At 41.0% G+C, this 27,287-nt stretch overlaps 1 protein-coding gene across 8 annotated transcripts; it reads right to left on the bottom strand.

Annotated features, from left to right (window-relative positions):
• Positions 1 to 929: 929 nt before the first annotated feature.
• On the bottom strand, positions 930 to 27,000 carry LOC119132121 (eukaryotic translation initiation factor 4 gamma 1-like). 8 transcript variants are annotated; one of them, XM_037267086.1, is made up of 32 exons: positions 26,938 to 27,000; positions 24,471 to 24,511; positions 24,259 to 24,374; positions 23,511 to 23,576; positions 22,568 to 22,588; positions 21,923 to 22,117; positions 21,103 to 21,205; positions 16,937 to 17,079; positions 12,291 to 12,383; positions 12,005 to 12,092; positions 10,219 to 11,187; positions 9,993 to 10,081; positions 9,642 to 9,831; positions 8,973 to 9,106; positions 8,394 to 8,519; positions 7,862 to 8,275; positions 7,648 to 7,791; positions 7,279 to 7,515; positions 7,080 to 7,184; positions 6,615 to 6,899; positions 6,088 to 6,196; positions 5,913 to 6,012; positions 5,495 to 5,745; positions 5,235 to 5,368; positions 4,983 to 5,155; positions 4,667 to 4,792; positions 4,508 to 4,589; positions 3,986 to 4,084; positions 3,690 to 3,824; positions 2,865 to 2,946; positions 2,250 to 2,390; positions 930 to 2,112 (listed from the first exon to the last, which is right to left on the bottom strand). In XM_037267086.1, the coding sequence occupies exons 3-32, from the start codon at positions 24,331 to 24,333 to the stop codon at positions 1,934 to 1,936; spliced, it is 5,088 nt and encodes a 1,695-aa protein (XP_037122981.1). In that variant the 5' UTR covers positions 24,334 to 24,374; positions 24,471 to 24,511; positions 26,938 to 27,000; the 3' UTR covers positions 930 to 1,933. The 8 variants fall into 8 exon arrangements, with proteins under 8 accessions (XP_037122981.1, XP_037122982.1, XP_037122984.1 ...); XM_037267087.1 differs by lacking the exon at positions 22,568 to 22,588 and having other exon boundaries at positions 1,934 to 2,112; XM_037267089.1 differs by lacking the exons at positions 21,923 to 22,117; positions 22,568 to 22,588 and having other exon boundaries at positions 1,934 to 2,112.
• Between the last annotated feature and the right edge of the window lie 287 nt (positions 27,001 to 27,287).

The raw sequence follows: 27,287 nt of genomic DNA, 5'->3' as shown, positions 1-27,287 counted from the left end.
TGTACTGTAATTTATAAAGTGCAACAACGCTCTCTAGTGAGTGTAGCGTAGTATGACATATTCCTATTCCTCTATTTTTAAAAAAACTTCAGAAAAAAAAAGAATTCGTCAATATTTCAGCTACCACGGTCCAGCATCTGCAAAAGGCATATGTATTGTTTAGTCAGCCCATTTATCACTTGATGACAATTAAAAAAAAGCTGGAAAAAGTTACACAATTGATTTTGCTATTCGTTGGCGTTGATAGTGTAATTAATTAAACATGCCAGCAATATAAACAAACAGTACAATATAGTATAGAATATAGAGAGAGAATATATATATATATATACACTACCGTTCAAAAGTTTGGGGTCACAAAATTGTTTGGGTGACCCCAAACTTTTGAACGGTAGTGTATATATTTATTTAGATAATTATTTATAGATTATATATATAATCTTCTGTGTAAAAAATCTTATATATGTATACTTATATTCATAGATTATATATAATCTTATACAAATATAAGATATAATTTATAATATTTAATTCATAATATTTTATTATAATAATATTTACACTACCATTCAAAAGTTTGGGGTCACCCAAACAATTTTGTGACCCCAAACTTTTGAACGGTAGTGTATATATATATATGAAATACGACAAGAGTGTAAGAGTTTTGTATTTGCAACAATCTTTATTAGTTCTTCCAGTTTGGGATGTGAAAAGAGGCATACCTTTCTTTAATTAAATATCTCTTTTAATAAAGTAAAACAAAAAGAACTATTTACACATTTTGTCTTAACGGCAATCAATTACTGTACTCTGATTTAATAATTACAAGCACTTTCGGCCAGCTGAGGAGAGAAATAAATACGGGGTAAAATTCCACTTGTTTTACAAGAAAGGAAAATTACATTAGTATTCTCTCTTTTTTGGGGGGGGGGGGGGCGGGCAAACTCATAAAATATCTATAATATATGTACAGAACTCTCCTAAAATCCGTTTCCACTCACATAAGAAAAAAGGCCTTCGGATTTGTCCTGTTGAACTTTTTTTTTTTTAATTTTATTTTCATAGAGTGGAGTTTTAACTATGCAACTTTTCAAGTTTCAATAACAGCATCTTACTTAAAAAAACTCCACGCTTCATATCAAGGCATAGCCGTGTCCTCATTCTCGCTTGCTTCTTCAGGTTCTGTCGTGAAGTACAGACAAAGAAACAGTGACACAGATCCAGCGGAGGCTAAGTAAAGTAGGGTGGCGATCGATCACCATGATAATCATCATCATTGATCATCCCCAGCAGCAAAATGGTTAATGTTCATCATGAGTCTCCTCGGTGACGCTCTCCTTGTGAAATCTGTGCTTAGTCTTCAACTCTAGCCTACAACTCTCCTCTTTCAAATGTCCACCTTTCTTTATATATAATTTTTTTCTTTTATTAAAAAACACGCCAATCATTAGTACAGAAAAAAAAAGTCAAAAACAAGCATCTACATAGGCATGTAGATCAAACACCAAATGCAACATCTCGCTGTTGCTGTTGCCATGAAAAAAGGATGACATCATCAAAAATATATAGCCTCTGACTTTTATATGCATTTGTCAGCATAGTATTGCTGAGATGAGGGCAAGCCTTTTCAAAATAAGAATCAAACTCTGAAGCAAACAGTCCAAAAAGTAAATGGTATTATCTTCCACTTCTCAGTCTTCTCATCACACAGATTCATTAGAATTAGGACATTCAATTGCACAGGAAAAAAATAAAAATAAATGGCATGATCGAACGCTCGATCAATAATACAATCTCTCCTAGTTGAAGATTTTTTTTTTTTTGTATTGCTTTTTTTTTCTGTTTCTGCAGAAGGGATCGACCTCCTAATGTCCTGTCCGAAAAGATCTCAACTAAAAATCCTACCAGCCCAACTGTCACACTGCAGAGGCCCCTAACTGTTGTCAGAGTCATCCTCTTTGCGCAACCATGTGAAGAAGCCGGTGACAGATTTGAGGGCCACGCCCTTGCCCTGCTGCTCGGCGGGGTCCTTGCACGACTCCCACTTGTAGAAGGCATCATCTTTGATGACTTCCTCATCATAAAGGGTGTCAAAGAACATTCGCAGCAGATCTGATGATGGGACAAGTGACATGACATCATGTCAGCACAGACATTCATGTCAGGTTTAAGAACCAAACAAAATACATTCATGAACAATTGAGTGATAAATAAGTTTGGCAAATGGATTAGTTTGTATAGTCACTCACTGGCCGGCTGCTCCATGTGCACCATTAGAGCCTGTAAGGCATAGAGAGCTTGCAACTCCATCTGTTCATCCTTTAAGAATTTTTGTAGCAATTTGGCCCTCTGATTGATTATCTCATTATTCACCTTGTAGGGATTCTCACCTGCAAAAAGCAAAGTCAGCAGGACATTCGTTACAGCTCACATACAGCGTTGATAGCATCTAGCAGTTTAACTGAATGTACGTTGGACAAAGGTCAAAGACACGTAACTTAATCAGTTAATTATGCAGCCAACAATTCTGTGCCGCTAGTCCTCATTAGTGTCGGGTGGGAACTGGAGCCAAATCAATCGCATGGTACATGGAAGAGCCATTGACACTGACATTGACACCAATGGACAATCTAGTCTTCAATTAGCCTAACATGCATGTTTTTTGGAACGTGGGGTGAAGGTTTTGTGGAAAGTCTTGCCCTAAAAAATTTGAATTCGGAGACCAGATTTATATTTTCTTACATTTTTGACGGCCGTGTGTAACAACCTATCAGTTGTCGCCTGTCTCATGGCCATGATTTAGTGATAACTTATTATTTATGGTCTTGAGTGGAGAATATTAAAAAAAAAAAAAAGCAACTCACAGATGATTGCTGACTGGCAGATGCAAGTCATCAGTACTCTGACAAACATGTTGGAAGAGGTCTGCTGCTCATCCAGGTTGGCCTACAAGAAACATTTGAATGCTTAAACATGAGCACCATTTCAGCAAGCATCATTCACAAACTAACTACTCGATAAAAACAACGTTGCCACTATTAGTCGCCTGCATGTTCAAAGTTGCACATGACAGTACATTTGTCTTTGAACCCTAAACATTTCTTTAATCTGCATAAAATGTTACAATAACAAATTGAGCACCTTCGCATAATACTGAAGAAGAATCAGCATTTATGATAGATACAACTTAAAAGACATAACACATAGACCAGTTGTCATTAACTGGCAGCCAGCGGGCCAAATCCGGCTCGCCGAACTATCCAATCTGTCCCGTGACTGGATTCTATAATAATAAGGATCAAAGAGAAAAGGTGGTCCACACTAAAGCAACCAACAACAGCAAAAATATATATATATAAACAATGAACATCAAATAAGAGTGTTATGCCATAATTAGATTCCTATTTAATTTCTATCTGAGGGTTCGGCCCCCAGGGCGACAGTGATAAAGGAGACAACAAAATGTGATAAAGGAGACAACAAAAGAGTAAAAGGTTAAACACATTTGAATTTTGTCATTTAATTTATCAGTACAAACAGGGTTATATCTTTAACGCATATTATGTGGGGGGGGGGGAAAAACGTGGGATCCAATAAAATTACAATTCAATGACTACTGTATCCATAATCAGGAATGGAATAAATGGAAATCAAATTTTAATAAACGTCCAAAAGAAATGAATCCAAACCTCAATCCAGTCCATCATCCTTTTGTTGTCAGCCTTGTCCTGGATCAGTCTTTCAAGCTGTTTGCTCAGATCTGCAGGACTCATCATCTTGGGTTTACTCTTTTCAGATACTTCAGCTAGTGTGAACACCATATTCTTCAAAAAAACATAATTGTTACCTTATTACCATTTCAGGAAGTGATTTGAACTCTGAAAAGTAAAATCTTTAACCAAGTGTCAATTGCATTAGATGATTCAAAGAGACAAAACATGGTAGGTAGAGGAGGAGATAGAAGTCAGTGGTCATTGCCCCTTACCTTTTCTGTCACAAACTTATTGACGTCTACATCCTCAGGGAGGAAGTCTTTCCATTGGAGTTCTGCCTCCCGCCACAAAGTGCCCACCTTGTTATGGCTCTGGTTGCGGGACATTAATAAAAAGTATTCAATAAACTGTTTTATCACTCATCTGCCTTTTAAACTAAAGCCACCAGGGTACCTTAAACAGGACCCCTGCATTAAATAAATAGACACAAACCACATTCTAAGTATGGTATTCTTACCATTTTTGATATGTTTCTCAGTTTTTGAAGCAAGACAACCGTTTACAGGTTCATGACAAATGAGTAAATCGTGGAAGAGGATTTAGCTTATGTAAAGTATCTTCATGCAGATGACCCAGCACAGTTTTTTTTTTCATGCTTGCTCCCTGCCTGACTTGTGAATGATACAGACTTAATGAGGATATAATATAAATATTCCTCTGACTGTTTGATAGAAGGGACACATAAATGAATATCCAACTCTACTTGATGTGTGGTGTCAAATTAATGAGCTTACCATCCCTTTGCAGAGTAAAGTGAGGATACAGACAAGGAGGTCTCCAGCTTTGCCCAGAGCAATCAAAGGTTTTGAAATCTCCCTGTAAAATCCAACATATAGCGTTCACATCCATTTTGTCTTTGAACATTCAAAGAGGTGCAAAGGTCTGAGACTAACTTGAAGAGGTGTCCCATGGGGATCCCTCCCTCATGCAGCATGGGAGTGATTAGTTCGGCCAGGTAGGTCCAGATGTGCGGGATGTCTATCGCCATTTCGTCAGCTATCTCCAGGATTTCATGAAGCCTACATAAAAAAAGACAATGCTATAAATGAGGAGTTTGCAACTTAAGTAAATATCACAGTATCAGAGCGCTATATTCACCTTGCTTTAATACAACCACTATAATAAAAAATGCATTTGGATATGTTTTCTTCTAAGCTCCACGGGTACACTTTAACCATGCATGGTAAGGACTTGAGGTTCCATACAGACCCTTTATAATACTGCTCTGTCGGGAGGATGCTTGTCTTAATGAGCTGGTGCAGCAGTCGACCAAGGTTCTCTCTTGTTATGGTGTTGCGCTCCAGCGTGGACTCCAGTCCGAATTGTACGAAGGCAGACAATAGCTGAGGGCAGTTTATCTCCTGCACACATTGCAGGGCCTCCTGTGGGGACAGAGAAAAATATCCTTGGCTGTCAATGCATGCTGTCAATGCATGCTGAGACATTTGTATTTTGTCTTACCTTGATATCAAGAATATGGAGGTATTCTTCGATGATGGCTTTGGATTTTTTAATTAGCTCTTCCACAGTCAAGGCAGGCTGGGTAGTGGTTTGGAGAGGAGGAGGAGGAGGAGTGGCGGCTGTTTCCCTCCTCACTGTTTATGTAGTCAAAAGAATAACAACATGTAATGACCAGGCATAAAACTAAAATCATGCTTGCTAAGACGGACACAGAAGTGGAACACAGAAGCATGAATGGGAGATAGAGTCTGGTCAGATACCTTTGTCTCGGCTCTGAGCTCTCTCTTTACTGCCACGATCTCTGTCATCTGTCCTATTTGCTACTTTGCGGACTGGATCTGCTGACCCACGTCGCTCTCTCTCCCGACTCGGTTCCTCATTTTCCCGACTGAAGGTACGTGTAGCGGCAACCTGTGGCCTGTGGCGCTCACGATCGTCACGTCGGTCAAATCCACGCTCGGCGCGGTCGGAGCGGTCAAAGCGCTCTCCTCGCTCTCGACTTGAACTGTTTCTGTATAGGGATGAGATTAAAAGAAAACATGGGAAGAGAATTCAGGCGGGAAACTGAACGACGTATACGCTTTTTCAATATTGAGGTATTCAGGAAAGAAAATGAAAATCACAAGGTTGGCAGGTTTCTCTAATGACATTCCAACTTTAATTGTGCAGTTTTCTTACCTCTGAGGAACCCGCCTGTCTGACTCTGCTGAAGTACCTGATGAGGCCTGTTGCAGAGCAGAGAACCTGTTGGTAGCTGGACGACTGCCCAATTCTGCTCCTGGGGAAAAACAATATACTCATATCTTGTTTTTCTCATAATGAAGTTCCAGACATACCTAACAGGGGGACTTACCAGAATCTGGAAGCTTGTTGGCGCTGCCACCGCTGCTGCCCCTGCCCCAGCTCAACGCACCTTTACCTCCTGGAGCGAGACACGGAGTGTGGATATCAAACGCATGTGCCTGGGGAAAAAAAACAGTTTGTTTATTAAAACCAGAATCCTAGCAGAAAACAAGAAAGTTTAATCAAAACTGCTTCAGCACGGGGCTTAATTTAGAATTGGTGGTTTATTTAAGTTTATTCAGGATTTGTTTTGGGGTATTTGTAGGCCGATCCTGCCCCCGTGTGTGTGTGTGTGTGTGTGTGTGTGTGTGTGTGTGTGTGTATGTGTCTGAAAGGAAAGGAGTGAGGGAATCGCAGGGTTGCAGTTTAATTGTCCTGATGTGGATAGTAAGAAATCAACTAATTTTGTATTCTAACTACTGCTCAATTGCTCCCGAGCAATGAAACAATTCCGTGAGGAATGTGAGGAATGTTCCATTGCGTGGTTGTGTTTGATGTATGGTGGAAAGCTAATACATGCATATAATAGACAAGAACCTTTGGAAATTTTAATTTGGAATCATAAGTTCGGTTCTTGGAGATGGGAACTGTATTCCAGCCATCATCTTGTGGTGGACCGCCGCGACCAGAAGTGTGAGATCCTCCACGACTGCCTGGGCCTCCTCCACCCATTCTGTTTCCTGGACCACCGAAAGACTCTTTCTTGGAGCTGAGAGCATGCTGCACTTTCATCTGCTCTCTGTGTTCCTCCATCTCAGCTTCTTTGTGGATCTGGTCAATAGTCTTTGGGCCTTGGTCGCCTCGTCTAGGCACCCAGTTACGCTGAAACAGCACAAGAGAATTAACATAAAATTAATGCTGTCACCAAAACTGAAAGTATCATCCAAAACAGTTACAGATTATTGGTAATTTGATAAGGCTCTGCAGTGACATGAGTTCGAGTCAGATGACAAGGTCTATGCATGCTGTGAGCAGGTATAAGAAAGTTGCTGGAGTGCTTACCCGGCGAAGGTCCATCACATCTTGCAACATAAAGCGGATCCTGGAGCTGGTCTTCTTTTCCTTTATTATTTTCTCCATCTGTTTAAAGTACTGGTCCATAAGAGGCTAAAGACCAATACAACACGTTAGTTTTTAGTTTTGTACATTGTCATCTTTGTAAGCTGAAGCTGATGAATTGACCTCCAAGTGTGTGATGTACCTTGGCCTTTTCGAAGTCTAAATCCTTTCCAATGGTGGATAACAGTCTGCACAGGCACTCCAGGGACTCGTCATCGTGGTTTTTTAGTAGCTTCACAATGCACTCATGCATAATTACTTCCGTGAGCATCTTTAGTTTGAATAGCTCACCAATGAATTTAATATTACCAAGTGAGCGCTTCCTAGCCTTGTTTTTAGCATCTTCGAGTTCCTCAATCAATTTTTGCCTCACCTCATCCTGTTGTGGGATAGAAATGGAATGTCCAGTAGACAAAGATGTGGTAAAAAAAAAAAAGAGATTAGTTACAGTGTACATTGCCATAAAAAAAAATAAACGTTACACAAGTATGTTACAGAAGTAGCATAATACCCCTGCAGCCTCCAGCTCTTGTTGCTTCTTCTCAAAGATCACATTGTCATCTTTATCTTTCTCAAACTCATTCTGGCATCGATTCAGTAGCAGCTTCCGGAAATTCACAGTGTCTCCTGGCTTATCTGTGGCTTCGACTTTTAGCTGAAAAGATCAGAATTTGTATTGCTATAGCCATTTATTATAAAAATCATTATTAGCTGTTGATACATACCCCCATAACGCAGCGGCACATGTTCGCATAGGCCACTGAAAAGTCTGGCTCGGAGATGGCCTTTTCAAAGGTGAGGTCTATGACACCTTTTAACCTCTCCTCTGTGTCAATAGTAAATTCTGTCACTTGTTTCATTAGCTGCTGAAACTTTTGAGGGGTCAGTTTGTTGAGGATACTGCGGACCTTTTTAAATAATTCCTGTGTCTTGAGTTGTTCAGGGTCATTTTCCACAGCATCTTCTCCTGCTAAACCACCACGCACAGCTTTTTTCATCGAAGGCTTCCATGCTTTTTCGGCCTTGTTCAGCTTCACGTCCTCATTGAGCGACATGCTTGTAAAGATTTTCCTCGGTTCTTTCCGTTGCATTTGCTGAGACCGCCGCGGGCCACCCATGCCTACACCCATACCCGGAGGCTAACAAAACAGATAAGAATGAGGGATAATTAAAATAACACAATAATCAGACAACAACATCAGACAACAGTACTAAATTGCTGGTCTGTGATCTTCGGGGCCAACATATGTAACTTACGGGTGCTCTACTTCCTCCTCCCACACCTGGCCGGCCAAGGTTGGCAAATGAAGGTGTGAAATCAGGACCACAATTCATTCCGGGCAGCCGACTGGGGTCAATCTGGCGGAGAGGAGCCTTGTTTGCCTAAACAGAAATACGTATGCATTGATCATAAACAAAAAAATGGGAATAAGCGTTTTTTAACCCGTTTTTTTTTTTTTTTTGCATTTCACTCGCATGTTTTGAGTTTTTAAGGGTTTGAAACAAAAAACAAACCAAACCATGCAACTCATACGCACACACATACACATCAACAAATGTGTGAGATACCAACTCCACCAGTGTTTCACATCTCAATACAAATTATATAGCTGCAAGACAAATATAGTTCAAAACGCATTTGAAAGGGGGACAAATGAATACAAAAAAATCTTAAAATAAGTAATAAGTTTCTTTTGGAAGGTGGTATTTCATACTTCTCAATGCTGAGAGACATTCTGAAATTGTTGTGGTGGTTTCAGAGGTAAAAACAACTCATCACCTTTTTACCTTTTTAAAAATATTCAGATTTTTTGTAAGTTACTAGTGTGGCTTTACCTTGTCTAGGACGACATCATTGATGGCAGGAAGACCTTCAGGCTTATTCATGCTGGCTGAGATGAATTGAAATCCCAGAAGAAACTTTCGGTCATACTTTTTCTTCTCCTCTGGATTGATTGGCTTCCATTGTTCTGAAAACAGAATATTTTTAGGAATCACAAATCATTAACTTTGTTTTATATACGTGGAAAGTTACGGTTTGCTGCAAGGTCTACATATCAAGTTTGTGTGTAATTAAACAGGTCTAGATTTTACGCTGAGTAGGTAAATTGATGGTATTTGAAACAAGATTATTATCATTAGTTCGGTATTTGTATTTTTGGGAATATTCTCATTTTTTGGTTTGCCAGGACAGTTTTGTGAAGTAAAATGGCTCAAGAAATCCTGAAAAATGCCATGTCAAACTATTATTAATTTCAGTCATCTAGGAAGAAATAGTTATACTTTACAATATCACCTCACCATCTTTCCGGGCATAAAATCTCCCTATATCAGGAGTAACGTCAAAGATTACAATTTAAATTGTGCTTTGAATTTACCTATTGCTTTCTATTGCTGTACGGTGATTAAAATCACCACTATTCCTCATTTCAAGCAATTCTTAGATATGTAAACTAGACATAACAAATATTTTCAGAAAAGCAGCAACTGGGATAATGGACCCACCTTCTTTATACTGATACTCCTTGTTTGTTACCGTCTGCTCAGTAAGGTTTGGTTGAATGTTCTCAGCATCCACCTTCTCCTCCTTGTCTTCCCAAGTTAGGGCATTGTTCTCTGATGCTGGAGATGGAGCAGGAAGTTGGATTTCAGCTGATGTTGTCGGGACAGCCTCAGGCTCTGGTGGTACGATGTCCTGTAACAATGGGCAAAAAATGTGAATGGTTCAAAGTTGCTTCAAACATTCCATACCACTAAATAATACACTATAATAATACATATCTGTATTTTCATTGAATTCTATGTGCGCAGACTTTAATTCTAAGTTCTGATGGAAACAGTAGAACATACACCCACCTCTTTAAATGCATCCAATAGATCTCCCACTATCTCCTTTTTATTCAAATCCTTCATTTTCCTCTTTTTCTTTGGTACAGACACAGCAGCTGCAGAAAGATAGATAATAGTCATCGTATGATAAAGAATGCCTAGGACACGTCGTGCCCTCAATAAAGTGAAACAAAATGGTATACAGTAACTCAGAAATGTAATGCATACAGTAAAGAAGTGGTAAGTGACACACCTTGCATAGGAGTTTCTACAAGAGCACTGGGGACATTCTGGGCAGGACTTTTCAGTGTTTCTTGGTCATGGTCATCTTCCGAATCGGCCACCAGTGGCGGTGACGTTGCTCCTCCAATGCTGTGTTGAGGCATCGGGGTGACTTTGTCGGTGTCTTGGGAAACGGGAGGAACTGTTTGTTCAACCTCGGTCTGGGAAGATGCTGCTTGGGTGATTGCTTCAGCAGGAGCCTCCGGACTGACGGTAGAAACAGACTCGGCAACAGGAGCTGCGGTTGATTCAGCAAGTGACGTAGGCACTGGCTTATTGATGGCTTTGGGGGGGTTAATGACAGGTTGCAGACAAACATCAGGCTCAGCAATGGGGCTGTCATCACATGCTTTTGTGTGAGTAACAGGGGTCATCATGTCTTGCGGGGATGGAAGTGGTACACCATTGGAAAGAGAGAGTTCCTCTGGCTGAGCAATGGGAGACTCCAGAGGAGATTCCTGGTTCGTAGATGGTGTCCTGATTGAAGGGATTTCTGGCATATCTTCAGCCACACCATTCGTGGAGGAGGAGCGTGTGAGAGAAGTGTCCATAAAAGAAGAAGCATTTTCTGATTGTATCTCCTCTCTAATCACCACATCTACCTCCTCAAGATTTGGAGCTGTTCTTTCTAGGTTTTCCTTAACTGCAGAGGTAGGCGTAAAATCGGGAAGGGGTGCAGGATAGGCAGGCACCTCAGGTGCAGGTTGGGGCTCGGGGCTTAGTTCTCTGGGAGCATACATTCTGTCTGTAATGGGAACAATGGACGCAGTGGGAGAAATACAAATAGTGTTGACAGGCGTTTCAAGGTCTTCTGATAATAAAGATGATGTAGCTGGCTTATTGTTGATGTCAGAGAAGGGAGCCTCTGCAAGAGTGAGGTCACCCTGAACAATATCAGGAGGCGGTGACAAAGAAGGCAGCAAAGGTTTTCCACTGTCATCTGTAATGTCCAAAAAATGAAAAGAATTGGTAAAATTGTAACAATGTGTCACCGACACCCTTCAGTTCCAAGATTTTTCCATTTTGTGTACAATAGGTAATTTTTAGGTGCTAGTAAACTTGGACATTTGGACATTTTCTTACATTTTGGGATGGTCTGGTTCATGCATATGTTCAATTTGGGTTCTCGTCAAATTGAATGTGAAACACCCTCAATAAAATATGTGTGAAACTTGGGTTAAGTTTCCTCTGTGGAGCCAAGTGCAAAACAAATTGCTATAGTACAGATGTAGTTCCTCTATCAGTTTTTTTTTTTAATTGTATTTACATCTATTTTGAAGTTATCCATATCAGACATGTACACATCTTTAAAAAAAAATATGCATACAACTACACAAGTGTAAACATCAGGCAGTGCATTTCATTTTTAATCTATTAAACTAAATCTAATTGGAACTGGAGGATTTAACAATTCTTTCTTTATATGTTTCTGTTACTTACCAACGGGCATATTCTATCATTTATGCTCAACTTTAGTCCGCATATAAAATTCAGTAAATGATAGAAAATCCTACTAGATCAACTGAACAAAATTCACTGTTTAACCTGAGCTTGACATCACTTGATGCCTTTCTCCTCAAAAGGTCTCTCTACAGGTAGTAGCGAGTTTTCTTTAAGTCTTCATATACTTCTTAGTTTTGAAAAGTACAAACATGGATATCAGCATGGCTGCTTTATCTGTGTAACCTGAGGATGTTATTTGCACCTAAATCTTCCAAGATTAAGAGTATAGCAGAGTGTCTACATATGGAACTCACCTGCTCTGACCTCTGCTGGAGCAATAGCAGCTGGGGTACTCTCACCGTTGGCCTGGACCGATCCTGCGTCTGATCCTGATATGGCAGTCTGTAAAACATAAGAATCAAACATTTTGGTGTGAAGATTGAAGAAACCGAAGTAATGTCCATTTTTGGTCACAAAATGGTTTAGGTATGCCTATTATTAAAAAAACAATGCAGAGAGCATACTATTGGATGAAATCATCTTTAAAAAGAGGAGGGAAAAAAAAACAGTCAAGTCAAATTAGGTCAAAAGATTTACTACCTGTGGTGGGGTTGGGGTAGAGCCACTACGGCCACCGGACATAATCTCCTCTGTGATGTCCCGGCCTCCTTGTTTTGGGTCTCTTATTCTGATCTAAGATAGAGGAAATCAGATAAAAGAAAAAGTTATGCAGAGTCAAAAGAAAGAAATAAGGAAATAATTCACATATCAAAGTCAAAGTCAAAGTCAGCTTTATTGTCAATCCCTTCATATGTCAAGACACACAAAGAAACCGAAATTCCGTTTCCTCCATCCCACGGTGACGAGACATACAAGTAGGCGACACAAAACAAAAACAAGAAGAAATAAATAATAAATAAAATAAAACGAGCGATGAATAAAAACAGACCAATAACCCATTGAATATGAGGGGCAAAACCAAGCCAGTGAGCATACAGCAAGAACAGGACGCTACGCTGAAAGGGGGAGCGAGTTCAGGATCCTAACAGCCTGGAGTACGAAGCTGTTGGAAAGTCTGGTGGTGCGGGAGCGCAGGCTCCTGTACCGCCTCCCAGAGGGCAGAAGTTCAAACAAAGAGTGAGCGGGGTGACTCACATCACTCACAATCTTGGTCGCCTTGCGAGTGAGATGGGAGGTGTAAATGTCCTTCAAGGAGGGGAGAGAAGCACCAATAGTCTTACTAGCCGTTTTCACAATGCGCTGCAGGGCCTTCAAGTCTTGGTCAGTGCAGCTGCCACCCCAGACAGCAATACAGCTGGAGAGGACGCTCTCAATGGTGCCGCGGTAAAAAGTAGTCATGACGGCCGGAGGAGTCCCCGCTCGCCTGAGTTTCCGAAGGAAGTACAGGCGGCGCTGGGCCTTCTTCGCCAGCGACGCGGTGTTGGTGGACCAGGAGAGATCCTCACTGATGTGCACCCCCAGGAACCTGGCGCTGCTCACTCTCTCCACCACAGCACCGTCGATGGTCAGCGGCAGGTGTTGGGCGTGACCCTTCCGGAAGTCAACGACAATCTCCTTGGTCTTGTCGACGTTCAGCAGGAGGTTGTTGTCCCTGCACCACGCGGTCAGAAGGTCAACCTCCAGCCTGTATTGAGTCTCGTCTCCCTTGGTGATGAGACCCACCAGAGTCGTGTCGTCAGCAAACTTCACTATGCGGTTGCCGCTGCAGGTGGCAGCGCAGTCATGCGTCAGGAGGGTGAAGAGCAGCGGACTGAGCACGCAGCCTTGGGGGGCCCCTGTGCTCAGCGTGATGCTGGCGGAGATCTTGTCGCCAACACGTACCACCTGTGGCCTCTGACAGAGGAAGTCCAGTAGCCAGTTGCAGAGGCCGGTACTGAGGCCCAGCTTGTCAAGTTTGCTGATGAGACGCTGCGGCACAATGGTGTTGAAGGCAGAACTGAAGTCCACAAACAGCAACCTCACATACGAGTCCTTCCCCTCCAGGTGGGTGAGGGCCGAGTGGAGGGCAGAGCAGATGGCATCCTCAGAGGACCGTTTGGCTCGGTACGCAAACTGGAAGGGGTCAATGGTGGGAGGGAGAACTGATCGGATGTGCTCCAAGACAAGCCGCTCAAAGCACTTCATGACGATGGGCGTAAGTGCCACGGGGCGGCACTTATACTTGACTTGGGAAGATTTATATGATCAATATTGCTGAGGTAGCACTGTCATACTTCAGACAAGAATCACTCATCATACATGCCATAATCTTCACCTTTTCCTGCCTGCCCTATGACTCACAAGCTTTATCAGTGAGTGGCCATTACATTTGTCACAATCTAACATAGAAAACACCCATGCAAATCACGTATATAACATCCTACATCTATTGTAACTGAAATGTCAAACTCTATTCCAGCCTTGGGTGGACTGTGAACATTTTGATTATAGGACAGGTCGCAATCTGACTTGACAACAATTTTGCATTCAAAGACACTGCTCTGCAGCTAGGAAGCGAAAAAAAAAAACTTTGAAGTGTAATCACTCTCACATTAAGTGCCACATAAACATTTTTGAAACACTCCCTCACGCGCTCTCTCACTAACTCGCTACATGCTTATTCCAGCAAGTCAGCGCTGCTATGAAACTGGTATGAGCCAGAATGCAACTTAAAAAAAGTGACAAGCATAGTCATGAGACTAAAATGTCAAACTTAACCTTGAGCAAATATAACACACAACAAAGACCCTCTAAAAATTCGACTCCGAAAAACAAAATGGTTGTTTACCATTACTAACCTTTGCTAGGCCCGGTCCATTGGTAGCTATTCCTAACAGAGTATTCTCATCCCTGGAGTGGAATGGCTGCTCCAGCCAGTTCCAGGCTTGACATTAAACACCATAAAGCAGGCGTGTGGTGAACCGTTTTAGCTAATCTTAACTGTCTCAGGCTGAGAACTGAGCAGAGGAGGGCTGGGCTGGGCTCTAAGACGAGCTGGGAACTTCACTCCCTCACTCTTTCACTCATTTGATGATTCGAACAGGGAGGAGAGAGAGAGAGAGAAAAAAGGATGGCCACTGGCCTTCTAAAGCTATGGCATTGGAATGTGCAACTCCCGCCCACAGAGACTAACAGACAGTTAAAGGGGCCCGCGAGGGAAGTAGGGGACGCAGCAGTATTACAGAATAGGAGCAATTCAAGAGAGGCAAGGTTATAATCAAATGAGCTGATACTAGAAAAACAAACCTCTTTGCTCTCACTTCACTCTGAGCCGACATGCTGCAAACTTACACGAGAACAGAGGAAACCAGCAGAAGAGGAAGTGGGAGTGCCACAGAAATCAGTAGGGGAGGGGGGATAGTTGGCCACGTGGAGCTGAGCAATGTGCTGACATGTCCCACAGCACCTCCCCCTCTAGTTTTTCCACTTTGGCATGAAGTGAGAGCAAGATAGATAACACTAGGTTAGGAAAACAATTAAAATGCTAATGATTTTGCATGCAGCGACTGGGTTGTCGCATGAATCAAATACACTGTACAACACCCATACTGACACAAAATATTACCCAGTCTCAGAGTCTTGTGGTTCTTTGCGCATATAATCATTTTTTTTAGATGACTTCTCGGTTTTCAGTCAGTAGCACAGAAAAGAAATGGCTAAAGCGTTCAAGACTGAAATGCAAAATTTTTAGTTTGACGTGAGGCTGAAGCACACTCACAAACTCAAGCAGATGTGGAACATTATTTCTCAAATGCTTTCTTTCTCATGGTTGTCCCTGGACCAAGTCAAAGTCCAATCCCAGGCAACAGCAGTCACTGATAAGCAGACCAAAGGGACCCAGTCAAAGTCTCAAGGCAAAAGAACGAGCTCAACGCACTGCAGATATTCATGTGCAAATGTCAAACTGCCAGCGAAAGAGGTTCCTAGGTTCATATATAGATTTAAAAAAAAAATACTGAACGACAAATACATTGCAGAGTGGTATTTAAAAAGCTTGACAATAGAAATTTTAAGGCCAGCTCTGTAAAAGAAAGAATTACATAAGATAGGGTTGCAGCAGTGCAATATATACAGAGTAAAGGAAAAACCAGCCACTCTAGAAATGGGACATGAGTGGAATAGTTTTACAGCAACTCAGGTTAGTCAAGTTTTAATCACCACATATAACCTTAATGCACCAAACCCCAGATTTACAATTTATAGGCCTGAGTGAGGAAAAGCGATTCAGATGATGGATTGATGAATGAATTCATGAATGAATGCATGAATGAATAGATTGAAGGATGGACAGACATATGGATAGTTCAATTGACGAGTTACCTCATGAGTCATTTACAATAAGAAATTCATGGTATTGAAAAACATTCAAGAAAAAATAGACTCAATTTCGTCTCGAATTGAACAAAGATCAAACAAAAAAAATCTCGTCAGGTTTAGATGAAATACCTGTGGGTAATTTTTGCCTGAGGGTAATTTTCCCTTAATATTGACAGTTCTTCAGTATAAAAATGATACCCGCATGGCCATCCCCCTAAGTTGTGTTATGATATTTACTTTTGACAATGTGAATATGCGAATATTTATGTTCTTATTTCTATTGGCTGAATTGTAGTTTACATGATCTGTCAATATCCATCCATTTTCCAAACCGTTTATCTTTCCGACAGTCGTGAGCATGCTGGAGCCTTTCCCAAATGTCTTAGGGCGGTAGGTGTCTGAACTGGTCGCCAGCCAATCGCAGTCTATCAATATCATTGTACAAAAAAAGTATTGTAGCCAATATGGGAGAACTCTTAAAATAATTAAAGATTTACTTTGCTTTTTCTGGGTTTTATTGAATTGCACTGCATTTTTATTAATATATGGGTGAACCACTGAAAACACAAAGATTTGTACTTAAATTGTGTGTATACACATGTTTGATATGTAGGCTTATTCTGATAAATCTGTTCAGACTTGGTCAGAAGTTTCTAGTTCAAGTCCTCTTGTTGTCCCATGATATAGAGACTGGGACTGATTACTGGAAAAGTGCCAGAAATCTTCCCAAGCACTGCTAAGCTGTCCTTGAGTAAAGCATCAAATTAATATATTTATATTTCTGCCCTGTTAACATTGTGAAGAATAAATTCCAAGTTTAATATTCCCAATTAGGCTCCATTTCAATTAATAAATACATAGATACCTTTGTGGGAATAAAATGGAGGTTTGACAATTACCACAGTGAGCCCCATTAGTTGAACACTGACCTGTTTACGTTCCCGTTTGGTGTGGATGTGTTGCGGAGGCTGTGGTGGTGGTTGCTGCTGCTGTTGAGGGGCAGGGTTCATAAGGACGGTTGGTGCCTGCACTGTGGGAGTAAATTGAGGCTGGGCTGTATAGTAGGCCCCGGCTGTGGATCGGACAGAACACCATTCATCAAGTTTCATCATTCATGTGAGCTGCAAAAACATTTTTGTGGAAGAGGACATTTGATCTGATTTACATATCACCGAAAGAACTGCACTATTTTACTTGAGCGCTCTCACTGCCAGCCATGGTAAGGATGGTCTTCCATCCAAGCTTAAGGAGAATACATCTGGAAACTTGCGAAACAATCTATTTAGTGAAAGCGTTTGAATTTAGCTCAAGTATTCTGAAAATTAACAGTCAAATTTGGATTTTCGTGTGCTGGCAAAAACAATGTGATAACCAGAAGATCAAACTCAGGATCAAAATATCTTAAAATCACCAAAGCAATAATAAGACTACTTTCAGAAAACTGAGGGAAAAAAACAGCATGAGCAGTGGTTAAATTCATTCCACTTAAACCATTTAAAAAATAACATTTCTGTAGGTAATAAACAAATGAGTCAATTAAAGCTGCAACCATCAATGAACAACACTGCAAATCCTTGGAGCAATTAAAACTTTTGACACCCTGCTCAGTCCACATTACATTTCTCCTACATCCCCAAAACGATTGGGCACTCCAAATTGCCCGTAGGTGCAGATGGTTGTTCGTCTCTCTGTGCCCTGGGATTGGCTGGCAACCAGTTCAGGGTGTCCCTCGCCTGCTGCCTGTTGAGATAGGCTCCAGCATGTCCGCAACCCCCGTTGGACAAGCGGTACAGATAATGGATGGATGGATGGATGGATGGATAAAAAATGTAAATTGAAAATGTAAATGATGTATTTCTATTTAAAATTGCAATTACATTTTGTGTTATATAATTTAAATGACAAAAAGATAGGAGTTAAAACGTTTTCACTTCTTCCTGTTTTGTTTCCTTTTTGCTTTTTTTAGTTGATATCTGTCTATTGGCTTTTTTCTTTTTCTTTTTCAAGATGTTTCAAATAAATGCATTCATTCATACTAAAACATTTGGGCCTAAATCAAAAGTTGTATTGTCTTTCATTTTACAATTGCTCATTATGGGAGTTATACCCCAAAGCATGAGCAAAATGGAAAACGCTCTTTAAAGTTTTTAACCGTATCGGTATGCAATCTTTGAAAAGCCTGAGAGCACCCAGGAGTGTAGGTAGGCCTGTGACATAACAGACTCTCTCTACACGTAACCATTCAACTCCAACTCCACCGTCTTACTAAAGCTTATGCATACTTTAAATCAATTCAAGCAAAAAGAAATAATTTACCTACACTCCGGAATGATAAAAACACACAAACACAAGTTCAAAGTACCTCTGTTGGCTCAGACGGTCAATAATGTCAACAAGACATTCTGTTCTTCAGTGATACATATTAGCTGGCCTTGTAAATGCCCCCAACAGTTTAGCAAGAAAGTAGTGGCGTACAAAGTGTTCAAAGAGGACAAAGGCAAGGAAGTAGTGGCGTACAAAATGTTCAAAGAGGCCTCTCTTTCAGCTCAGCGGTAACTGCACACTCTGACTCTCCACCAGTGAAAGTATTACAGTCCAACTCACATTACTGAGTCTGCATTGTTGACCAAGAGCAACACAGCCTAAATATAGTCAAAACCCACATGCGATAGTTTGCAAGAGGGAGGGAAGGACAGACCAGGCGAGACCAAGAGCATGCTCACAACCAGAAAGCCAGAAGAAGGAATGAAACGTTTCTTGGACAGTGTCCCAATACTGTAAATAAGAGGCATGAGATTTGAATCATTAAGCACAAGCGCATGAGCAGTTCAACGTTGGGGGTGGGCTGCAGAGAGAGAGCGTTTGTCTTGACGACACCTACCCCGAGAGTCATCCTCTTCGTGAGACCCGCGATTCCCCATGTTGAATGTCTAACTGAGTGCAAAATTGCATTTCGTCTGCAAAAAGGAGGGGGGGGGGGTCTTTTGAATGCCACTTTTTACTTTTTCCTGCCCCCTCTACAGGTGTCCACTCAAAATGATTTCTTTCAGTGTTAAGTTCTGCCTCTTCCAGCATGTCTCAGCTTTACTCCTCCCTCTGACCTGAGCAGCTCCTTCAATGCAGCTCCATTACGGCAAGTCATTCTTGCTTACATTACTAAGACTGATCAGTTGCAATAAATAACTACACATCCAAAAAACCTTTGCAAATGTCACTAATGTGCAATATTTTCTGTACAATAAAAGCAAGGTGCAACACACCTTTAACTGTGTTGCGTTTTGTTTACCACCGTATTTTTCGGACTATAAGTCGCTCAGGAGTACAAGTCGCACCAGCCAAAAAATGCATAATAAAGAACAAAAAAACATGTATCGCATTTTGGGGGAACTTCATTTGACAAAATACATCACCAAGAACAGACATGAATAGGCAACAACAGGCCAAACGATACGGTATGCTAACGTTACATAAACACAAACGAGGAACTGAGAACGTGCCTGACGTAACATTAACAGTTATTCAAATAACTATAATATAAATAACACGTTTATCAAACCATCCATGTCACTCCAAATCATTAAATCCATCGGAATCTTTGTCCTCCGTGTCACATATAAACAACGCCGCTGATAACTCCGGAAGTACATGCGGCGCTGAAGTCAGACTCATTGTCAATTGCGGCTCCAATTATTCCTAGTAAGGCCTCATGCGGTTTAAAGTGAAAATAACATGTGAAGTGATCAACTATACTAGCAAGTAAGTAATGTGTTAATGGGCAAGTAATAATGTGTTAATAATTTTACATATACTAAGTCGGTCCTGATTACAAGTCACACCCGCGGCCAAACTATGAAAAAAGCTGCGACTTATAGTCCGGAAAATACGGTAAATGTTTGTTAAAAAAACAAATTTCGCTCTATTTGGATTGTTTTGATAATGCTTGTTCCTTTTAATACACTGTCACCAAAAAATAATGACCTAGGTTATATCCATCCATCCTTTATACCGCTTGTCCCCACGGGGGTCGCGGGCGTGCTGGAGCCTATCCCGGCAGTCCTCGGACAGAAGGCGGGGGACACCCTGAACTAGTTGCCAGCCAATCGCAGGGCACACAGAGACGAACAACGATTCGCACTCGCACTCACACCTCGGGGCAATTTGGAGTGCTCAGTCGGGCTACCAAGCATGTTTTTGGGATGTGGGAGGAAACCGGAGTGCCCGGAGAAAACCCATGAGAGCACGGGGAGAACATGCAGACTCCACACAGGGAGGGCCGGAGTTGGAATCGAACCCACACCCTTCTAACTGTGAGTCGGACGTGCTAACCAGTGCACCACCAAGCCGCCCGACCTAAGTAATATTTTGACAAAAATTGCTTTGCCTTCCTTGTACTGTACATTACTCGGGATACTGGCCACATCTGCTAAAAATCTATATCAGCAAAAAAGTATTTGGTTCTGTTTTTTAGCATTTTGTGGGGAGGAATGACTTGTGCCATTATCTTGGGATGGTGACTTTATCGTTTGTTGCAGTGAATTTGAATAATTAAATAGTGACGGGAAATTGTGAAGGCTCAAATTTGCTTCATGTAACAGTTTTTGTATTTTTTTTACTCCTCTAGATGGCACACTGTTAGCGCTAGTCCTGAGACAAACCAGCTTGTAGGAGAAATGTCATTTGAGGCGAAACCTTGCTTCCTACTAAGAAATACCGCTGCCATAAAAGTGGCCAGTGGCAACATACAGTTTCATGTTTACATTCTTCCTGCACTCTGTCGCTCCAGACACTGTGGCAATAACTGTATGCAGTCAACAAATTCCACCTAGACACTGCCTTTTTCTTTAGTTACTTCACTCCTAGCAAGTCACGCAGTTATGACGGCAATCAAAGGGAATTTGATCAACTAGTAAATAGGCGAGCGGATGGATTTAAAATTGGACTAAAACAACTAGTTCAAAAAATGAATTGATGTTTGAAGGACCACCCTGGGATCTGGTGCTGGCCAATGTATGGTGGGGGATCATGGAGATTAATGTAAATTATTTTAACCTAAAACGAACACGTACAATTCAGGCAGACGGCTCTCTCCACTTACCATAACTACCATATTCAGCCGGGCTTGTGCCTGGGTAGAAACCTGGAGCTCCAGCTGGTACAGAGTATTGCTGGGGTGTGGCCACGTAGGTCGGGGAACGGTACTAAAATGAAATAAAATTATAAAACAAAATTAAAAATTAAAAGTATAATACGAGGTCAAGTGAAGTGATTCACAATTACTGTGTACAGTCTGCACCGATACCAGTATTGGGATCAGCATCAACAGAGTACCTCTGTACTTATACATGTATCGGCACTGAAATTAAAACTGTAATTCTGTAATATTCATAATAACGCTCCCGCTCTGTTATTACAACACCAATACCATTTTACCAGCCTGAAATATAGTATTTTCCATGTCACTCGTGTGGAGATACATCAACCCTTACCATTCCTGTTTTGTGTGCTTGCTGAGCCTGAAGATATGATTGTATCTTAAAATGTTGGGCATTATCTCAATCTCCAGGAACTCTTTTTTAACGGTATATCACACCACCAGGCGACTGGCCAGGTGATGACGCAAATGCCCTGGCTTGTTCTTAACATAGCAACTGTACCACATGCGCTATTAAAAATGAATTATAAAAAAAGAAACTTTTGAGCACAGCTGTCTTCATCATTTTTAGTTGGATAGCAATTAAAATCAACATGGTTTTCAATTATTAGCACCATAGAGGTATGAAATTGATCAATCTTCTCGGGACTGTGCTCTTGAGGTAGCTGATGCCAAAGAGCCTAGGTAATGTTCCTTTATTAAAGTTTTAAAAGTCAAAATTTTCAAACTGTCCCCCCCGCCCTTCCCAGGAGATTTTGTCTACCTGTCCTTGTATAAAATATGCTGCCCCCTGTGGTGAGCTTGGGAAGGACAACTGTTGTCCTGGGATCATCATCATTTGGGAACCAGGGGCCGGCTGGTAGACATGGGTGGAAGCTACAGGCCGAGGGTTACTACTGGGTGGAATACATCGAGGCCCGCTGCTGGGAGGCAAACTTGTTCTGTTGGCATAGTAGGGCTAGAGGGTAAACAGGAGGACAGAGAAAGGGAAAGCAAAGTGAGTACAGATACCAACGAGTCAATCCAAAGCCATATTACTGCAAGTAGAGAAACATGAAGAGAAACTTGAGTTTGCAACACGGGACAAAGGAGGTACACATTCTTTATAACTGTATGGTTTCTGAAAAGTGAAAACAAAACGGCCCCATTTGATAAACCATGACTTAATTAATTAGCCCTAGGCCACGTGAAGTAGGCTCCCTCAACCTGATGGCTTTATTGTTGGCTCATGAATCGATGATTTGACTGCATGAAGACAGAAAGCTTCCTCCTTAACGTTAATAATATTCTGCTGCTGTTGTAGCCGGCCAAATAAAACCAAGCCAGAAAAGTCAAACAGTGGCTGATATATAAGCCCATCCTCAGGATGGCGATAGAGGTGAAAGAAAAAGGAGGAAGAAATAATTACCTGTAGAGATCTGAAGCTTCCCTTTAGCAGCACAAACAAAGATCACAGAGCTGCATTAACTGGAAGCAATAAGGTGGGACAGTTTGAGAGTAAAGCCCACCACAGTTAGTCAAAGCAAAGCCGCCAGAAACATTATCCATTCGGATCCAAGCAGTGACTTGTGACAAGCAGTACACAGTAAATGACTGGATCGCAGCGTTACCCAAGCACCGGTCCGTGAACCGATACACACTTGGTACAGGACCACACAGCCATATTTTTTATTGTTTCGTATTACATTATGTGTTCAAGCTTGCCCATTGGGCATCCTTTGCAACCTGGCTGCTCCCACCCATTCCCTTCTCAAGGTTTCTCATTTTTCCCAGATGTTTTTTTAGTTTTGCTTTGCCCTCCTGTGGGTTACGATCTGGGGGGTGTCGTTAATATTTGTCAACTGTGGGTATGTGAAGCCCTCCGAGACGTGCGTGTGTGTGTGTGGGGGGGGATTATTTTTAACGCTGCTGGTTTTATTTTACAGCATGGCTGGACATTGTGGTGTTTTCCGCTACCATCTAGTGGCGCTGTATTTTATGCTCACCATCATTGTACCTCAAATTTGAGCTCACAGCACAAAGCAACAAAAGACAAAAAATTAAAACAAAAGAAAAAAAATAGTGAATAGAATGTACTTATAGAAGGTACCACTGTATTGGCTTTTAGTAGGGTTAAGGCAAAAAGACAGAAATTTTCATGGAACTTTGTAAAGGGGTGGCACATATTTCAATGTCAAACTTTGGTACAGAACCAGAAGTCGCACTGTCCAGCCTTGATTTTAGTTTGCACTGTACCTATTGCTATCGTTTTAAATCCTGTAAAACTCTTCTACTGTATATAGAGGTTTGTGTCCGTCATTGTGGTGGCACATGAACTTCAGGGGAAAGGACATTTTAGTATTCCTTCCTACCTGTGGTGTTGGGTTCATTTGTGGGGTGGCAAACACAACAGAAGGCAGACCACTGGGGAAAGAGGGCTGCAAATGACAAGAGGCGATATCAACAAGAGCAAAGTGGGACACATGCAGGTAAAATAGGGAGTGAAAAAGGGAAGAATATTTAGAGAAGGAGAAATCAATCCACACCAACTAAATTGAAGCAATGTGCAAGGATGTGAAGGACACAGCAGCTGCAGTAAACTTGTCATACTATTTTATAACTGCAGAGAACAACATTTTCATTCTTATGAATATCGATCACTGCAGTATTTTTTGTAGGTTAAACGAAATTATCATGATTGGATGGATGGATGGATGGATGGATGGATGGATGGATGGATGGATGGATGGATGGATGGATGGATGGATGGACGGATGGATGGATGGATGGATGGATGGATGGACGGATGGACCAACGCACTATACAGTACTACTGATGATTAAAATGATTATTTTATGTAGTTATCTGGAAGAAATTGTTTACTTCTCTTTGTTAAACAAATGCTTGGGCCTGAAAACAAATTTTGTCCTTTGGTTTCAATGTTTTACCTGTATAATAATGGTGAAAAAAATAAAGGTTTCTACTTCACAGATTTTACCCATTACGGGTTCTTTTCGGAACGTAACCCCAGCAAAAAACGAGGGATTACTCTTTTTCTACGGCAGTCAAATGTCTTTCAACGGTACAACGGCTATTATTACCTCACCAACAGTTGCTTACCTGCGAGAGGCCAGGGGACGGGGCGGGGTGGGGAGTGGAGGGGGGTCCTGTTACAGGCTGTGGTGCTTTATTCATTTCATGGAGTTTTGCATGGGGATGTGCACCTCTGTACAAATCTTAAGAAAATAACATAGCATTAAATTAAAAAACGAAAACATTTGACTTTCAACTGAGGGATGTTATGCAGAAGTGTTGTTTTCTTACATACTTACATGTATGAATCTGTAAGAAGATATGATTTCAAGATTTTCTCCTAAAGACAGATAACAGCTTTGTTGGCAATGTAAATGTTTAATTTATCCGGGCATAATACAGTAGGTACAGTTGCCACTCATAAACTCTGATCAACAATTATATGTTATGTTATGTTATGTGTGACACTAATCATTCAAGAAAAGCCATATTTTGGAGAATGTTTAAAATGACACGAGTTTGAGCCAAAAGTGAAAAATGGGGATCTAAACCCCATTAAAGGCTAATGTCTGGGGATGGTTGTGGTAGACGTACGTGCAATGGCCGCAACTGAGACAGTGTAAGCCGCTTTCTCAACAACTGTGTCATAGACACCCAGCCGTAAGTCACCAGCACCGCTGCTGCCAAAGTGTGCACTTTCAACTATTGCATAAGGTCCCTCTCATGAACCTAAGATAGTACACTACTTGAACTTCACTTTACTTCAGACACATTCGATTATTTGAAGCAAGCAACCAACTGTTTACTACTGGATGGTAGAGCGGCCAATCTCAATAAAAACAACTCTTTTTTTTTTTCTCTCCACAAAAAGCCGTGACAATCCGCCCGATGTGAATGAGGAGTTCTGCCCCATGTGTCCTCCAAAAACACATATTGAACGCTGTTAATAGTGTTGCAATCGGCTGTTGTCACAGCTGACATGGTCACCATTGCAAATAAGATACGATAGGTTTTTCTTTTGGCTCCTTAACAAAGCAGTGAACTGCGCAAAACACTGCACTGCATCATACAGTCTGCCTCATAATTTGGAGATATTAAATTACATGAACAAACATCGTAAGATACTAAATTTGGAATCGGAGTCTGCCTCATCATTTGGAAATGACATGAACAAACATCATAAGATACTAAATTTGGAATCGGAATTTTGGATTTTTCAATGTTCATGCATTTTAAAAACCTACTATTTGTTTCAATACAGTAACAATCCAAAATATGTTGTATCAAATCAACGTACTTTTTTTTTTTATCTGAAACCGTAGGTCTACTAATTGCTAATTATGTTGCATGGGTCGTGCCTCACCTTACATGTTTCGCCGCCATCATTCTGCTACAGATACCCGAAGGAGACAAATCACTCGATCACAAATTTGCTGGATCAATGACAGATGTAATGCACTTCACCACCTGAGGAATAAGTCGTCTGTAATGACATTTTGCTGGCGCCTCCAAAATTGACCACTAGATTACATTGAATGAATTGTTCCAGTTTGTCGCTTTAAGCATTTGTTTACACCTGTTAAAATATAATTTCAAAAATCACTTTACATTTAAGAGTGTGATCTACATGGACACTACTTTTTTTCTTTTTTGTTTTTGTTAATGACATGGATGCAAAGTAATCCTGATTTATTTGGACATTCAAACAGTGGTAACGTTTCTGCAAAACATGGGCGTGTCTATTTGTAGCCAAACGGATGGTGGATATATTTAGCACCTAATAAGTACCCGGTGTATATTTACAAAAATATGTGCTACTGTACATGATGTAAGAAGGTATATAGACAGTTCTGCGGCATGACATGGTTAACCACATGCTTTCCGTGCTATCAGTGCAATTTGCACGCCTGCTTTTGTCGACACACTTCGCTCTTACAACTCCTTCGTATCCAACGAAAGGACAACTAATGCACAGAGTTGCAGCAATAAAAATCTACCGTTGCACATTATATACAGTGTAATTACACCTTCCTCGGGGTTGTCAACCCACTTAGCAAGGTACCAAATGTCATGAAATGAAATAAAAGCCCAGACCCAGCAATCGTCTCAACAGAAACCATTACGTCTTGAACAAGTGCACACTTTGTTGCGTTTATCGAAAATCTATTCCCAACGCACATTCCTAAGTGGTCACAAGAGGAGACTGGAATCTGTTGGATTCAGTTCAACTCAAAAGTAAATATCAAGAGGGGTTGACAAAGTTGCTTTGAAAAACGATCCAACAACTTTATCCAGCGAGTTAACATAAGACATGGACTCAACAACAGTGATTTATTGATCATAATACAAAACTAGCCTGACGTTCTGATTGTTTACAAGATTGGGCAATAAAGCACGTTGTGATTGCTTTAACATGTGGATGGAAACAACAACAACCAAAAATTGGTACTGGTACGTCACGTGATTGGGGACTTGCGTGTTTTTTATCATTACTTTTTTCTTTGACTGGAGTGTTAAATTAGTTAAAGCCAGAACACACACGTCGTTTGAGGATGATGATGCTAACTGCGAGCTAGCTAGCAGCTAATCCCCAGCAGCACTACTCATAATGAGCAATTTTAACACTCACCACAACCTGCACGATGACGAGTATACACGCGGATATTTTTATGAATGACCTCTGTGTGTATATTTGTCACAGTCACTGACTATACGTGTAGTAAATGAGAAGAAAATTCAAAATTACACGTAAAAGCATTTCATTACCTTTCTCTCCTTGAGTCCGCAGAGCCGGACGGACTGAAAGTCTTCCCGGAAACCGGTACTGTGGTAATTCCGGTCAAATCCCGTCACGTGGAAGTAGTTCTCAGGAAAAGGTAAAGGAACGGAACCCCAGCAAATCTCCGAAATCCAACACTAACCTTTTGAGGTGCATCATAGCAAACCTTTTTTTTCCCAATTACTTAGCTATAAACAGAAAATGAATTGATAAATTAATAAATTGATGCAATCGTATCATATCTGATCATGTAATGCACAACCATATTTGATTTTTCTTTTTTTTTTTGTGAACCTTACCCAATTCATATTGGGCTGCAGAGTAGTACCGCTTGTTT

This window comes from Syngnathus acus, chromosome 13, assembly GCF_901709675.1.
Source record: "Syngnathus acus chromosome 13, fSynAcu1.2, whole genome shotgun sequence".
NCBI lineage: Eukaryota > Metazoa > Chordata > Actinopteri > Syngnathiformes > Syngnathidae > Syngnathus > Syngnathus acus.
The sequence above is the reverse complement of the archived record's forward strand: the minus strand, read 5'-3'. Positions and strand labels throughout refer to the sequence as shown.

Excerpts from the sequence above, each read along its gene's own strand:
- LOC119132121 (XM_037267086.1), bottom strand. The coding sequence starts at position 24,333 with ATGAATAAAGCACCACAGCCTGTAACAGGACCCCCCTCCACTCCCCAC. Across the intron at positions 5,369-5,494 it reads AGCTCAGAGCCGAGACAAAG|TGAGGAGGGAAACAGCCGCC; the intron begins GTATCTGACCAG and ends CTACATAAACAG. Across the intron at positions 3,825-3,985 it reads ATAAGTTTGTGACAGAAAAG|AATATGGTGTTCACACTAGC; the intron begins GTAAGGGGCAAT and ends GTTTTTTTGAAG.